Raw genomic sequence first — 15,159 nt, forward strand, 5'->3', positions numbered from 1 at the left:
ATCTCCATTGCTCACCCATTTCCAACCCAGTTCTCAGGAGTCAATACAAGTCTATATCTCCATTGCTCACCCATTTCCAACCCAGTTCTCAGGAGTCAATACAAGTCTATATCTCCATTGCTCACCCATTTCCAACCCAGTTCTCAAGAGTCAATACAAGTCTATATCTCTATTGCTCACCCATTTCCACTTGCAGATGCCTGCCCACGACAACGCGTTGGATGTCTTAATCACGAGAAACTACTTAGATATTAGAAGATTTTTAATTAGAAATGAAGTTTCTGAAATTACTCTATAAATATAAATATTGTAAAGACAGTATCAAACTGCAAACCAAAACAAGCGACAATTCGCCCAACGTAGAAATATTACTAAAGAATGTAGGTATGTCCACTGGTTCAAACTATTGGCTGACTCCGGTAACACTCGGCCGAATCCGATATCTGATACCATCTCAAACAGAGGCTCAGTTAGGAATCCATTAAACTCAATTGAATCGTCCGAGTTACCAAGATTCCTCGTGACTTTATAAGTAAGAGTTTGCAAAGTCAGTAAGTATGGGTGTCAAATCATACATATGAAATGTCTTCTTGACTTTCTCTACACCTACAATGGTCTGACTTCTATTTTGTTGTGGGGTGAATAGACTTGCCAAGTTGATGGTTGGATGCCAAGAAAATTAATACGATAGAAGAATTATTCACCCAATTCTATGAAATTGAGGTGCACTATCCTCAATGTATGAAATTTTCATTTGTCCGCATCAAATGTGGAAATGATCAAATAGGAAAAGAAAATATTTGGGTGCTAAAATCATGAGGTAGCAATTCAATCAATTAGATTTGGCTAAAATTTTCAACTTTGGCCCCCAGCATGAATTCAAAAATAAACCCTTCATGATGAGTTGGGAGGAGAGAAAATTGATTATATCAAATGTTCACATTAAATTAGTGTTGATTTTCCAATTCCAATGCTTCCCTCTCTTGTCTACTTGTTCTACTTGATAAACATTTTTTCTTTATTAAGATGTATAAACTGACGAAGTAAAATATTAAGGTTATGTTTGATTTTTAAAAAATTTAAGAGAAAATGAGAAAAATAAAATAAAGGGGAAAATAGAAAAAAAAAAGTTAAGAAAAATAAAAAATTGGATTTAAAGCCAATAAATTATTTATATATGTTATTTCAAATTTATTTAATTTATTTTAATTTTTAATATAAAGATTATATAATTTGAAAACACATAAATTTTTAACTAATTATAATTAAACATAAGAAAATCTAAACATCGGTGGTTAGATTTTACAAAAATGCTAAATTGAAATTTAAATAAAAAAAAAGTATTAGTGAAATGGAAATAAATCAAAATTACATAAACATTAAAAAAATCTAAAAAAAAAAGATAAAATAAGTAATAATATATCTATTGAAGTTATTTATCATTAATAATTATATATATATATATAAGTATGATTATTTTCTATTTAAAAATACTTATAAATAAAATTATATTATTTTGTATTTCATTACTCATTATCTCCGAAAGCAAATGTAGAGATAATGAATTAATTAAAATTATAATCTGTTACATGATGGTTCAATTTATTTTATAGAATTGGCAAGAGCATTATTATTCAAAATAGTGAAATACAAATAGATGTTCACCGGAATCTGAGAAGTAATGCCTTATTTGGCAATCCCTACGTGTTCTTGCTAAATAATTCATATACTTTTAATTTATATGATATGTCACTCATGGTTGGCCTGTCACTGGATTTAAGTTTTACACAATCCATGGCTGTTTCTAAAGCCTTCCGGGTAGAATTGACGTCAAAGTCTCCAATATTTAACCTCGGATCCACAATACCCCCGATTTCCCCCTATCAAGCAGGAGACCAACCCATTCTACTAGGTGAACTGGCCCCTCTCGGCTCTTTATTATTGCAGGTCGGCCTGAAATAAGCTCCAATAGAACAACTCCATAGCTATAGACGTCACTTTTCTTAGTCAACCTTGAACTTAAGGAACACCTATAACAAAAGAAAATAATTAATATGAAAAACTATTGAAAAGTAAACTTGAATATTCTTAGTTTGAGTAATTGATTGAATTTCTATATTTAACTAATTGAATCCTACAAGATTTCTAAGTTTTTTTTGTTATTAGAAATTAACAAGAGTGATGGAAATTTTGCTGTGCACATTATTGAAAATATATGGACTTATAAATGTGTAAATAAATAAACAAAAGAAAATAAAATTAAACTTACAATAAGTTTGATTGACGCTAGAGCTTGACTCAATGTCCTTAAAATGAATTGCTTTACTCAAGTGCTTACGTTTTAATTGCAATCGTCTTCCATGATACACCGATTATTTTCTTGTGATAGTAACAACTTCAAATCATAAGAAATAATGAATAAAACAGTGTTTCATATTCTCTACAAAATCTTAGACACTTTGAATCTTGCACACTTGTAGCTTACACTTGACTTGGAATTGGATTCCACACATAAGAATGACTTGGAATAGAACATCACACTGGTTAGAATGAAATACAAACAAATGATATTGAAATGAATGAAATGCTAAGGGAATCCCTATTTATAGTTGTAGTGGTAGCTATTGGAGGGGTTCTGTCTTTAAGACACTAGACACATTTGTTCTAAAGGTTATGTTTTAAGACACCAAACACATTTTTTTTTAGAAAAGAACACACCTTTCTCAAAGAATAGGTTCTTTATCATTTTGAGCTTAATTTTCTATCACCTATAAATGATTTTAAGTCATTTTATTAAAACTACTTTCCAACAATCCCCACATGAATGAAAATTTACTAGATATATATATATATATATATAAATGACATGCTAAAATTAAGGAGTACCTTTGGAAGAAATTGCATACAATATAACTTGAGGCTTTGGACCTACCTAATAAATACTATTGAATTTACTAGTTAATTATGAACATGTCTTAAACTGTTTAGCTTTTTGTGTAAACCAAGATAATAGTGTTCACTCAACTCCTTCCCAAGCATTGTTGAATCTCCAGTTGTGTTCATTTGGCCTTTAACAACTCTTGGTTTCATGATACTCTAGAGCTTTTCAACCTTAAAAATTCTCATAAAAATGACCCCATTTCACACTCATATAGTGATTCTTATTAATAGTATCTACCATACTCCACTTGGTTTCCAAGTTATAGATTCATTAAAAGTAAAGTTTAACCTAATTCATGCTACAAATAGCATTATTTCATCATAGGAATAGGTAAGAATATTATCTCTCTAGTGCTTCCTTGTTGTTCATAATTAGTTGTACTTTAAACCTAGATTTTGGATCTCCAATCAACTAGATTGGGTTACCATTATGAAAACTTTTTAGTCATAGCTTTAATCTCATTCCCTCGATGAATAGTTAACTTGATCTCTTGACAAACCTTTAGTAAGTGGATCAGAAAGGTATCCTTTGACTGATTTAATCAAAGGAAAATATTTTATTGAAAGTAATTACCTCATAGTATTGTGTTCTCAATGTATATGTTGAGATTTATCATTGTATATGTGTTTTTATGCCCTCCTAATAACTAATTGATTAATATAATGCATGGTTATTTTAGCACAAGTTTTTAAACCAACATGGTATGCCCTCTTGAAAATTATAAAGTTGTTTGACTTGTTCTCCAGCTTTGTCTAATGTTATCAATTCAAATCCCATGGTGGATCTAGTAATTCACCTTAGACTTTCAAGATGTGGTCATCCTTCCATTGTGAATACATAACTATAAGTGGAGTTATTATCCTTTCTAATGGATATCCAATTCACATCATTAAATCCTTTTAAGGTTAAAAACAACTATTTTAACTAAATTCCCTCATACTTACAAGTATTTAAAGGAGAATCTTTATCCTTTCCATAACTTATATGGAGTTACATATTTTCCAAGAAGGTTGCAATTTTTTAATTATAATTACAATTTTGGAAAAATTCACTCAACACCATCTTTTCTACATATATTTCTGTAGAATGAATTGTAACTCTTGAACTCCACTCATGACTATCTTAGAGTCTATCATTTTGAATCCTAAACTCTTCTGACTATGAAATTCTTCAAGCCAACATCCTCAATTTATACTTTTCCTTAAGAACTCCCATAACTCCTTTGTGGTATTTATTAAACTCTACACATATATAATGGTGTCCAAACCATTGAGATATAAATTTTTTTGTATAGGAAGTTGGAATGATTCCAAGCTTCCATAGTTGCTTGCACTTGCTTATTAGTTGACCATTCTTTAATGTATTGGGCAATCTCATACAAAACCTAAGCAAGATTTAGAGTTATGAGGTAACCCTTTTTTTTATTGCCACCTATCCAAGTTTGTTCTGATAACTTCTTTAACTTCTCACCATAGCAGCGTGCCATAATAATCAAACAATAAAATAAAATCATCTTAAGATTGTTGTACACATTATTGAAAATATAGGACTAATAAGTGTGTAAATAAATAAACAAACAAATAACTCTATGTCCTTAAGATGAATTAACCTCAATCGAGTGTTTAATTAATAAAAAATCATTTTTCAGGATATAATGATCACTTTCTTGAAGCAAGAATATTTCAAATCACAAGAAACGGTGAACCAAACAATGTTTTGTACTCTTTGCAAAAGCTTGAATATTTTGAATAATGCACATTTACAACTTACACTTAACTTGGAATGGAATTCCACACTTGGTAATGACTTGGAATGGGATGCCATGATTGGATTGGCATACCATATTTGGTTCGAACAGAATAACACATTTAGTTGAAATGAAATATCACACTTGGTAGGAATGAAATACCATACTTGGGAATAGCTTGGAAAGGAAGGAGAAACAAATGATTGATAGAATGAATGAAATGTCATGGAAGTGATCCCCTATTTATAACTATAGGCGGTGGCTATTGGAGGGGTTATCTTTAAGACACTAGACAAGTTTGTTGGAAAGGTAGTGATTTAAGAAGATAACTAGAGGAACTCAAAGGCCTATTTGAGAGGCATGGTATTCCCCGACTAGCATCCAGACCGCCTTAGTTAGCTACATCCTCAGGGTTAAACATCTAGAAAGTCACGCAGTTCCATCGAACTATCAACCAAGATATAAGTTTCCTCTCCCAGTGCATGAAGGAAAAAAGGAAGTCATAAAGTTGCTTTTTCTCCTCTATCCTCCTCATTTAAAAGTCACATCTAATCCTAGCCTACTTGTCTTTGCTTCCTCTAACCCAGCTCGTTATCCCAACTATAAAGAGAAAGAAGACGACTACCCTCTAATTAGTTATTATCTGTCCAAATATAAAGTAAATACATCCAACTCATAGAGGATGCAATGACTTTAAAACTATGTCTTTCCTTACTAGGAGGAAGATAAGAGCAAGAAGGCTAGGTCCCAACCTTTTCCACTAGAAATGGCTTCTTCTCTTAAGAAAGAAAGAAAAAAAAAAAAAACCTTGCTTATCTATCCGACAGAAAGATAAATAGATCAATGTCTTCCGTTTTTGCTATAATCTTCAAAGAAGAGAAGATGTAAAAAGGCAAAACATATTTGATGATAACAATAGAGAGTACCAAGACTAGCTAGAAGGAATTGTTCGAAGTTTGCAGTTTAAACAATAAGGGTGGTTGTAGATCATAGGAGACCAAAAAAAAGAAAAAAGTGAAGTATCACCATTCATATTCTTCGATGCACCTGAAAAGCGGCCCCCTATGTTGTAAGCGTAAGGGGAAGCAAATACTTGTAGCAGAAGAGGAAGAGATATGACAAGATAGATTCTTTGTTTTCGTTGTCGAGGAGTAAAACTATTTGTGTCGGGTGTGGGAGTGCTCCTAAGATCATAGAAGCAATGTTGCAAAGGCCCTATGGAGTAAGGGGATTGGTAAGTCTCCGATTCAGTAGGCGTCTCTGGGGGAGCAGCAAGATGAGCTGTGTTTGACTGTCGACGAGAGTTTGCATTCTGCCGCTTGCGAGAGTCTACAATCATATGACCCGGCTTCTTGCAATAGTGGCATATGATCTTGGACATGTCTCGTTGGCCTGATGCACCAGCAGAGCTTCCAGATTGAAGATTCTGACCATAGGGTCGATGCCCCGAAGCATGTTCAGCTGCAAGAACCTGATCTGAAGCACCCTGAGTAATATAAGATCGACCCCCAGCACCCAACCTAGTAAAGGGGAGCAAGTCGAGTCCCCTCGGATCTCACATCAGCAACTGCTCTCTCAATGTCTGGTGGAGGAACTCGATGTTGAATTGAGGATCTAACATTCTCGAACTCAGGCCTCAAGCCCATCAAAAACTTAGAGAGCCCCTTTCTACGGCTATTCTATGTTATATCAAATTCTTCCCGACAAGAGCCTTTAGAATCGGTGCCCCTATCTTTGAAAGGGGTCCCTCATGTTCAGCTGGTCCCATAGAAGCCTAAGCCTTCGGTAATAAATAGTATAGCACACTTCTTTCTTTATTTTACCTATAAGCTAAGGCATGTTCTTCATGTTGCAACTGAGAAAAAGGTTTAGAATCATCCTGAGAATCAAGATTACTTATAAAATCCCAAATTGATTTAGCAGTCGCAAAAGAGGTGATGGTGTATATGGGGCTCAAAGGAAGTACACAAGTCATCCCATTTGAAGCTAAGCACTTTTCATCTTTTGTAGGAAAATCCCCTTCTCTAGTCTTGGGAAATTGAAGCGACTCATCCACATAAGCACAAGATTTTTTCCCGAGCAAATCATTCTTCATCGCATAAGCCCATGACAAGTCATTTCCAGATGCTTCTTTCGGAAACGGGAAAAGCCTTTTGAATCCATTGTACTAAGACCCGCAAGATCATCCAAGGACTGAAAATCGGGACTCAAAACTAGTCAAGAAGGCTTAACTCAAGCAATCACTCAAGAGAAGAAAGGATTTTCGCTTGCCGGATTCGTAAAAGAAAGAAGAAGAAGCCGGGTCTTCTTTTTAGGGCAATAAAAGGGCTAAAATGAAAGAGCTAGGGTGGCAGCAAGAGTCTCTCACAAACTCGAGTTCAAGACCTCCGATTCAAATCCGATCGACTAGATCCGATCACATGATCAAAGAACTATCCGAGGTGTGCGAAGGTGAAATTCCTGAGCACGGGTCATGCCTCAATTTGGTGGGATCAAGTCCAAGCAAGGCGTGAGCGGAAAGGCAAAGGGAAGTACATGGGACAAGATGCGATCGAGGTTGCGGGAGAAATTTCTACCCTCCGATTAGACCCAAAGCTTGTTCCAAAGGTTCCACTTCGCTTTAAAGGATAGGGGGCAGATAAGATAACTTAGAGTTTGTCCTAAACACATCTTGGTCTAGAGACACTAAACACATCTTTTTCATGAAGAACAAGAAATTGAGTATGTCCTAAATGAGGAGTTAGTCATAAAATTGTAATGTTGTTACATTATTAACGAATATTGTTGCATGTAGTAAGAAAAACTCCATTTTAAGTTTAGTTATTTTTCTTCTGTTGGTGTCCCAAAATATCCATCAATTTGTTGGCATTGTATTTCCATGAAGTAATAAAGAGAACTTACTCAGGGTCAAGGTACCCATATGGGTCAACGACCATAGTTGATGAATAAGTTGAATCTTCCTTGGATACACTTCTAGACAACCCAAAATCTGCCACTTTGGCTTGCAATTTTTCATTCAATAAGATGTTTGCAGATTTAATGTTTCCATGGATTATGGGTGGCGTGCAACTATGATGTAAATAATCCAGTCCTACAATTCAAATTCCACTTTAATTAGTATAGAAAAAGAATTTATGAAAAGCAACTAGAGGTATAGAAGAACAGCTTCATTTGATCACTAGCTAACCTTGTGCTACATCAATTGCTATTCCAACTCTTTGTTCCCAACTCAAAACAGCTTCATTTTCATCTGCACTCATGGCATAAGAAAATTAATTTTTTTTTTTTTGTTTTTTGTGTTTTTGCTACCCAAATGATATCTTTACTTTAAAATATTGCAAAAATAATCAGAATTAGCAGAACAGTGGTTTCACATCTTCATAAAAGCCATAGCTTTGTTATTAATTGGTTTCTAGTATGTTATCAAAACCAGTAGGGCTCAAAGAGAGATGAATTGCCCACATATACAACTACAGATTGCATTGTGAAGTATTAGAAAACTAGATACCTGATAAATACTTTCTTAAGCTCCCCTTCCCCATATACTCATAAATGAGAGCCATGCTTGAACCTTCAAAACAGCATCCAAGCAGAGAAACCAAGTTTGTATGGTGAACTCTTGTCAACAGCTCAGCCTGTCACCCAAACCAACACCCAGCAATATTCAAATTGATTTTCCCTTTTTGTTTACATCTAGGAATGTGTAACTGCACCATAGCAAGTTCAAAATCAGACTAACTTGAATGCTAATATAGAGTAAGCTTGCCTCATTTCGAAATTGCTCAAACCCAGTATCTGATGATGGTAATAGCACCTTGACAGCGACTTCAGTATGACTAGTACTCAAACGGCCTCTGTAAACTTTTGCTGATCCTCCTTTTCCAATCTCGTTTTTGAATTCGTCAGTGATTCTTACAACATCAGAGCAACTAAAGTGTAGGCACTGGAATTTAGTTACTCTGATTCGGTGAGGGGTTATTTCGAATGCAGAGTAATTCTTATCTTTACCTGATAAGATCATAATACAAGTGATCAGCACTTCAGTATCACAAGTTGTTCTTAAAGTAATTCCACATGACAGATAAGAATACCACGTGGCCATTTCTTTTTATATCTTCCCAAGTTGGCTAATGCTCCAGAGGGACTAAAACTGAAGTAATTGATGTAACTGCTGGACCAATAAAATTCTTTTTCTTCTTCCTCTTCTCTGTCTCCTTAGCCTTCTCATATGAGTCTGTCTTACGGAAATCCTGATTTCCATCCAAACTAGCATCAAAGCAGATAATTACTTACTTTTTCAACACATATTCTTATTGGATAAGAACAAGAAAAAGAAATGAATGAAAATGAGGAGAATAAACACTTTCTCCTACGTTAAACTTCTCAAATACTTTCTTCCAAATAATCTTCTTTTCTGAAAACTCTCATATTTGAAAATATTTTAAGAGAAGAGAATTGGACCATAAGATAAGCAAAGAGCATCCTATAAACTATCACAATTATATAAATTCATGTAATTTAAAAAAAGTGCATTTTTCTAAATAAAGTGCACCAAAGAAAGAAGAATTTGCACCATGAATTGAGCAGTCTAAACTATATGTACCCATTTTTGACAAATATTTTGTACCTGTCTTGAACAGTCCTTGCAGCTTCAACACCAACAGTAGAAGCATGACCCTCTTCCAAATTGTTAGTTCTTCCATGGGGCATTGCAATTTTTAGACACTCTCTTAATTCTACTACTATGTCACTCATGATAGGCCTATCAGTTGAGCTGAATGATACACAGGAAATTGCTGTCTCTATAGCTCTCCTGGCAGACTTGGTCTCAAATTCTCCTTGTAACCTTGGATCTACAATCATTCTTATATCCCCTTTTGCAATGATGGGGCAAACCCAATTTATTATGTTGCATTGGCTCTCTTCTGTGATCTTTATGATAGCAGGTCTACTTGAAATAATCTCCAACAGAACAATCCCAAAGCTATAAACATCGGTTTTCTCATTCGGCACTGAGTTTCTGTGATACCTACATGAATAATACACTAACAAACTCAGTTGATTTAGACAATGCATAAAATAAAGAAAAGAAATTGAGTTTGTTCTGAAAGAGAAGTTTCTCATAAAATTTTGATTAGCCTTAGATACTTCTATGTAGAAAGAAGTGACAGTCCATTCTTAAGGAACAATGCATGCTAACCAACAAAAATGTCAATCAGTACTCCAATTGGCAACGGAAACTCTGCTTTCTGTTTCATTAATTTTCTTTTATTCATTTGCTAAGACATCCAACAATATCATAGCAATCCATTTCAGTAAAGTAACAAAGGGTACTTACTCAGGGTCGAGGTACCCAGGTGTGCCAACAATGGCAGTTGATACATAGCTTCCACCTTCCACAGGCATACTTTTAGACCACCCAAAATCTGCCACTTTGGCTTGCAATTTTTCATTCAATAGGATGTTTTCTGTTTTGACATCTCTATGGATTCTGGGTGGGTTGCAACCATTGTGTAGATATTCCAAAGCTACAATTCAAATTCCACTTTAACTTAGTTTAGGAAAGAAGGCATCAAAAGGAACTAGACAGCTGTAAGAAAATTTTTATTTGATCTGCTCATTGGCAAACCTTGTGCTGCATCAAGTGCTATTCGAAGTCTTTGTTCCCAACTCAGGACAGCTTCTGTTTTACCAGCACACATGACAAAATAAATCAAATCTTTATTGCACGTGCTTTTGCAGTTACTTGAAAATATAACAGAAATAATCAAAATGTAGTAGAATAGTAGTTTCAAATCACGATTTCATCCATAGTTTTGGCACTATCTTTCGAACTTCTCAATGGTTCTGTCAAAATATGGAACTTTTGGACATGAATGTTTAAATTGATTTTATTCTGATTAATCAAATTTCAATGAGGCACATTAACTGCAAATCTCATTCAGGGGTACAATCAACGAAGTACCTGATAAATATGCTTTTAAATTCCCCCTTGCCATATACTCGTAAATGAGCACCATGTTTGAACCTTCGTCACAGTATCCAAATAGAGAAACCAAGTTTTTATGATGAACTCTTGTCAAAAGCTGAGCCTGTCACTCAAATTAACACATTCAAATTGATTTTCCTTTTGTTTGTCTGGTAATGTGTAACTGCACTATAGCTAGTTCAAATCCAGAATCACTTGAACGCGAGTATAGAAGCGTTACCTCAGCTTTGAATTGCTTTAACCCAAGAATTGATGAAGGTGACAACTTCTTGACTGCAACTTCAGTGCCATTACTAAACGACCATGATAAACTATTGCTGATGTTCCTCTTCCAAGCTCCTTTCGGAAATCGTCAGTGATTCTTTCAACCTCAGAATAACTGACGTGTTGGCTCTTTGGCTCAAATGTTTTATCATCCTCATTATGTTTGACAACAATGTCTACATCTAGTAAAATCATAGAACATGTAATCAGGATTTCTGTATTATAAGGTTTCTCTTAAAATTGCCCCATAAAACAAACAGGAGTAAACTATGTTGCCACCTCATTTCAGAATTTTCTAAGTCAACTAACGTACCTGATGGGACTACAACTGAAGTAATTGATGCAACTGCTGGAACAACAACATTCTTCTTCTTCTTCTTCTTCTTCTCCTTTTCTTTGGCCTCCTCATATGAGTTTGTCCTACAAAAATCCAGATTCCCGTTGAAACTCCAAACTAGCATCAAAACAGATAATATATGTGAAAGTGGAACAAGCACTTTTGAAAAATCATTGTTATTTTTTATCAAATAATCTGTTTGACTTCATTCTTGTTGGATAGACCTTCAACCAAATATATATATATAAATAAAAAATCAAATGAAGAAAACAAGCACTTCCCCTCACTTTAAACACAACAAATGCCTTCTTCCAAACAATCAATTTTCTAAAAATTTTCATACTAATTAAAAATAATTGAAGGGAAGAGGATTGTAACACAAGAGATGCATAGAGGTTATGCTATATGCACCCATTTTTTTGATAAATATCTCTACCTTTCTTGGATAGCCGTTGTAGCTTCAATACCAAGAGGACCATCGTCCTCTTCCACATTGTCAGTTCTTTCATGAGTAGCTTCAATACTCGAAGGATCATGGTCCTCTTCACCATTGTTTCTGTCATGAGCAGCTTCAATACCAACAAGACCATGGTCCTCTTCCACATTGTCAGTTCTTTCTTGGGTGGCTTCAATAGCAACAGGACCATGGTCCTCTTCTGCATCATCAGTTCTTTCATGGGCAGCTTCAATGCCAACAGGACCATGGTTCTCTTCCACATTGTCAGTTTTTTCATGGGCAGCTTCAAGACTCAAAGGATCATGGTCCTCTTCACAATTATCATTTCTGTCATGGGCAGCTTGGATACCAACAAGACCATGGTCCTCTTCTACATTGTCAATCCTTTCTTGGGTGGCTTCAATAGCAACAGGCCCATGGTCCTCTTCTGAATCATCAGTTCTTTCATGAGCAGCTTCAATACCAACAGGACCACAGTTCTCTTCCACATTGTCTGTTCTTTCTTGGGTGGCTTCAATACCTATAGGACCTTGGTTCTCTTCTGCATTGTCTGTAACTTCATGGGCAGCTTCAACACCAACAGGACCATGGTCCTCTTTCCTTTGTCATGTCTTTCATGGGCAGCTCCAATACCAACAGGACCCTGGTTCTCTTTTCTATTGTCATTTCTTTTATGGGTAGCTCCAATACCAACAGACCATGGCCCTCTTTCCCGTTGTCATGTCTTTCATTGGCAGCTCCAATACCAACAGGACCCTGGTTCTCTTCTCCATTGTCATTTCTTTTATGGGCAGCTCCAATACCAACAGGACCATGGCTCTCTTCCCCATTGTCATTTCTTTCATGTGTAGCTTCAATACGAACAGGACCCTGCTCCTCTTTGGCATTGTCGGTTGCTTCATGGGCAGCTTCAACAGCAAGAGGACCAAGTTCTTCTGCATCATCACTTCTTTCATGGGCAGCTTCACTACCAAAAGGATCATGATCCTCTTCCACATTGTCAGTTCTTTCATGGACAGCTTCACTACTAATATGATCCTGTTCCTCTTCAGCATTGTCAGTTCTTTTGTGGGCGATGGCTATTTTCAGACATTCTTTTAATTCCAGTACCACGTGACTCATGGTTGGCCTATCTATGGAGCAGCATGGCACACAAGATATTGCTGTCTCTACAGCTCTCCTGGCAGAATTCGTTTCAAATTCTCCTTGTAACCTTGGATCTACAATCATTTTTATATCACCTTTTGCAGTGACTTGGTGAACCCAATCTGCTATGTTACATGGGCTCTCTTCTGTGGTCTTTATGATTGCAGGTCGACCCAAAATAAGCTCCAATAAAACAATCCCAAAGCTATAAACATCAGTTTTCTTACTTGGTACTGAGGTTCTGTTGTACCTACATGAAAAACATGCTAACAACCTGAGTTGATTTAAACTAAAAAAATTTAAAAAAAAAAAATTGAAATTCAGTTTGTCCTAAAAGAAAAGGTACTGATAAAATTTTCAATTGCTTAGCATTGAAAATAGGCGAACAACAATGTTTTAAAGCCCAGTAAAATTGAGATGACACAAATTCTATTTTAAGTTTCACTTTATTGATTTTCTACAACACCCATCAATTTAATAGCATTGGATTTCAGTGAAATAACAAAGGGTACTTACTCGGGGTCGACATACCCCGGTGTGCCAACAATTGCAGTTGATACATAGCTTCCACCTTCAGAGGGCATACTTCTAGACCACCCAAAATCTGCAACTTTGGCTTGAAATTTTTCATTCAATAAGATGTTTTCAGTTTTAACATCTCTATGGATTATGGGTGGATTGCAACCATCGTGTAAATATTCCAATGCTACAATTCAAATTCCAATTCACTTAGTTCAGGAAAAAATAGTTAAAAAAGGAATTAGACAGCTATAAGAAAAATTTTAAGTTCATCTGCGGATTAATTAGTGAACCTTGTGCTGCATCAATGGCTATTCGAAGCCTTTGTTCCCAACTCAAGACAACTTCTTTTTTACCTACACACATGCATGATAAATTAAATCTTTACTACCCTTCTGCATTTACTTGAAAATACCACAGAAAGAATGCAAAATGTGGCATAATAATAGGAACCATTCTATGGTTTTGTCAAAATGCATGGTTTTTGGACATGAATGTTGAAACTCAATCTATTTCTAACAAACCAAATTTTAATGGGGTATTTCTTTTTTTCTTTTTTTTTTTGATAAGTCAAATTTTAATGGGGTATGAAAGAAATTAAAATAACCACATTAACCAGAAATCTCATTTGGTGCTACAATACAACTAGGTACCTGATAAATACTCTTTTAAGTTCCCCTTAGCCATATGCTCGTAAACAAGCACCATCCTTGAACCTTCATCACAGTATCCAATTAGAGAAACCAAGTTTTTGTGATGAATTCTTGTCAACAGCTGAGCCTGTCATTCAAATCAACACAACCAACGACATTCAAATTGACTTTTCCTTTTGTTTGAGTCTAGCTATGTAGCTGAACACTAGCTATAGCCAATTCAAAATCAGAATCACTTGAATGCAACTACAGAGAAGCTTGCCTCAGTCTTGAATTGCTTAAACACTAGAACTGATGTAGGTGTCAGCATCTTGACTGCAACTTCAGTGCCATCACTTAAATGGCCAAGGTAAACTTTTGCTGACGCTCCTTGGCCAAGCATTTTTTTGAAGTTGTCAGTGATTCTATCAACGTCAGAGTAACTAATGTGCCAGTTCTTTGAGTCCAATGTCATACCATCTTCATTAATTAGGTTTATTCACAACAATATCACAGCTAGTTAGATCATTGTAAATGTAATCAGCGTTGTCACAAGTTTTTTCTTAAAATACCCCATAAGACAAAGAAGAATACCGTGTTGTTGTCTCCTTTTAAATATCCACAAGGCAGCTACTTCACCTAATAAGAGGACTAGAACTGAAATAATGGATGCAACTACTGGAACAATAACATTATTATTGGTCTTCTCTTTGTCCTCCTCTTCCTCATCCTCCCAGGAGCTTTTGCTAAAAAGATTTGGATTCCCATCCAATCTATCATCAACAATGCTAATATATGTCAGAGTGGCGGGACCAAAAAAAAATCTTTTCTCAAAACTAAGGAAAACAGAAGAAAATAAGAATTCGTCTTGGATTCTGAAAGAAAAGTTGGAACTGAGGACAGCTACCAAGAATAAAATGAATAACCACCAAGAAAACTTCAAATAAAGGTTAATTTTGAGCAACCAGACCTCAAAGACAGGGATCCATTTCTAGATTTTTCAATGAGAGCCAATGGAACTGAACCTGTGAGATTATTTCCTGACAAATTCCTGCAAAGAACACAGAATTTGGCATCAGCTCCTTTTGTTGATCAATTAAGATAAGGCTTGCAAAGAAAAGATTTTA

General features: G+C 35.3%; 2 protein-coding genes across 2 annotated transcripts in view; both read right to left on the reverse strand.

The window, feature by feature from the left end:
* Positions 1-15,159, reverse strand: part of LOC117910779 (putative leucine-rich repeat receptor-like protein kinase At2g19210) — a 56,576-nt gene that overhangs the window by 10,745 nt on the left and 30,672 nt on the right. The window lies entirely within an intron of this gene.
* LOC117910780 (putative leucine-rich repeat receptor-like protein kinase At2g19210) lies at positions 1,881-8,773 on the reverse strand. Its single transcript, XM_034824929.1, has 3 exons — positions 8,455-8,773; positions 8,197-8,323; positions 1,881-2,030 (listed from the first exon to the last, which is right to left on the reverse strand). Exons 1-3 carry the CDS (start codon positions 8,707-8,709, stop codon positions 2,020-2,022), a joined length of 393 nt encoding a protein of 130 aa, XP_034680820.1. The 5' UTR covers positions 8,710-8,773; the 3' UTR covers positions 1,881-2,019.

The sequence above is a fragment of the Vitis riparia genome, unplaced genomic scaffold (assembly GCF_004353265.1).
Source record: "Vitis riparia cultivar Riparia Gloire de Montpellier isolate 1030 unplaced genomic scaffold, EGFV_Vit.rip_1.0 scaffold849_pilon_pilon, whole genome shotgun sequence".
NCBI classification, from domain to species: Eukaryota; Viridiplantae; Streptophyta; class Magnoliopsida; order Vitales; family Vitaceae; genus Vitis; species Vitis riparia.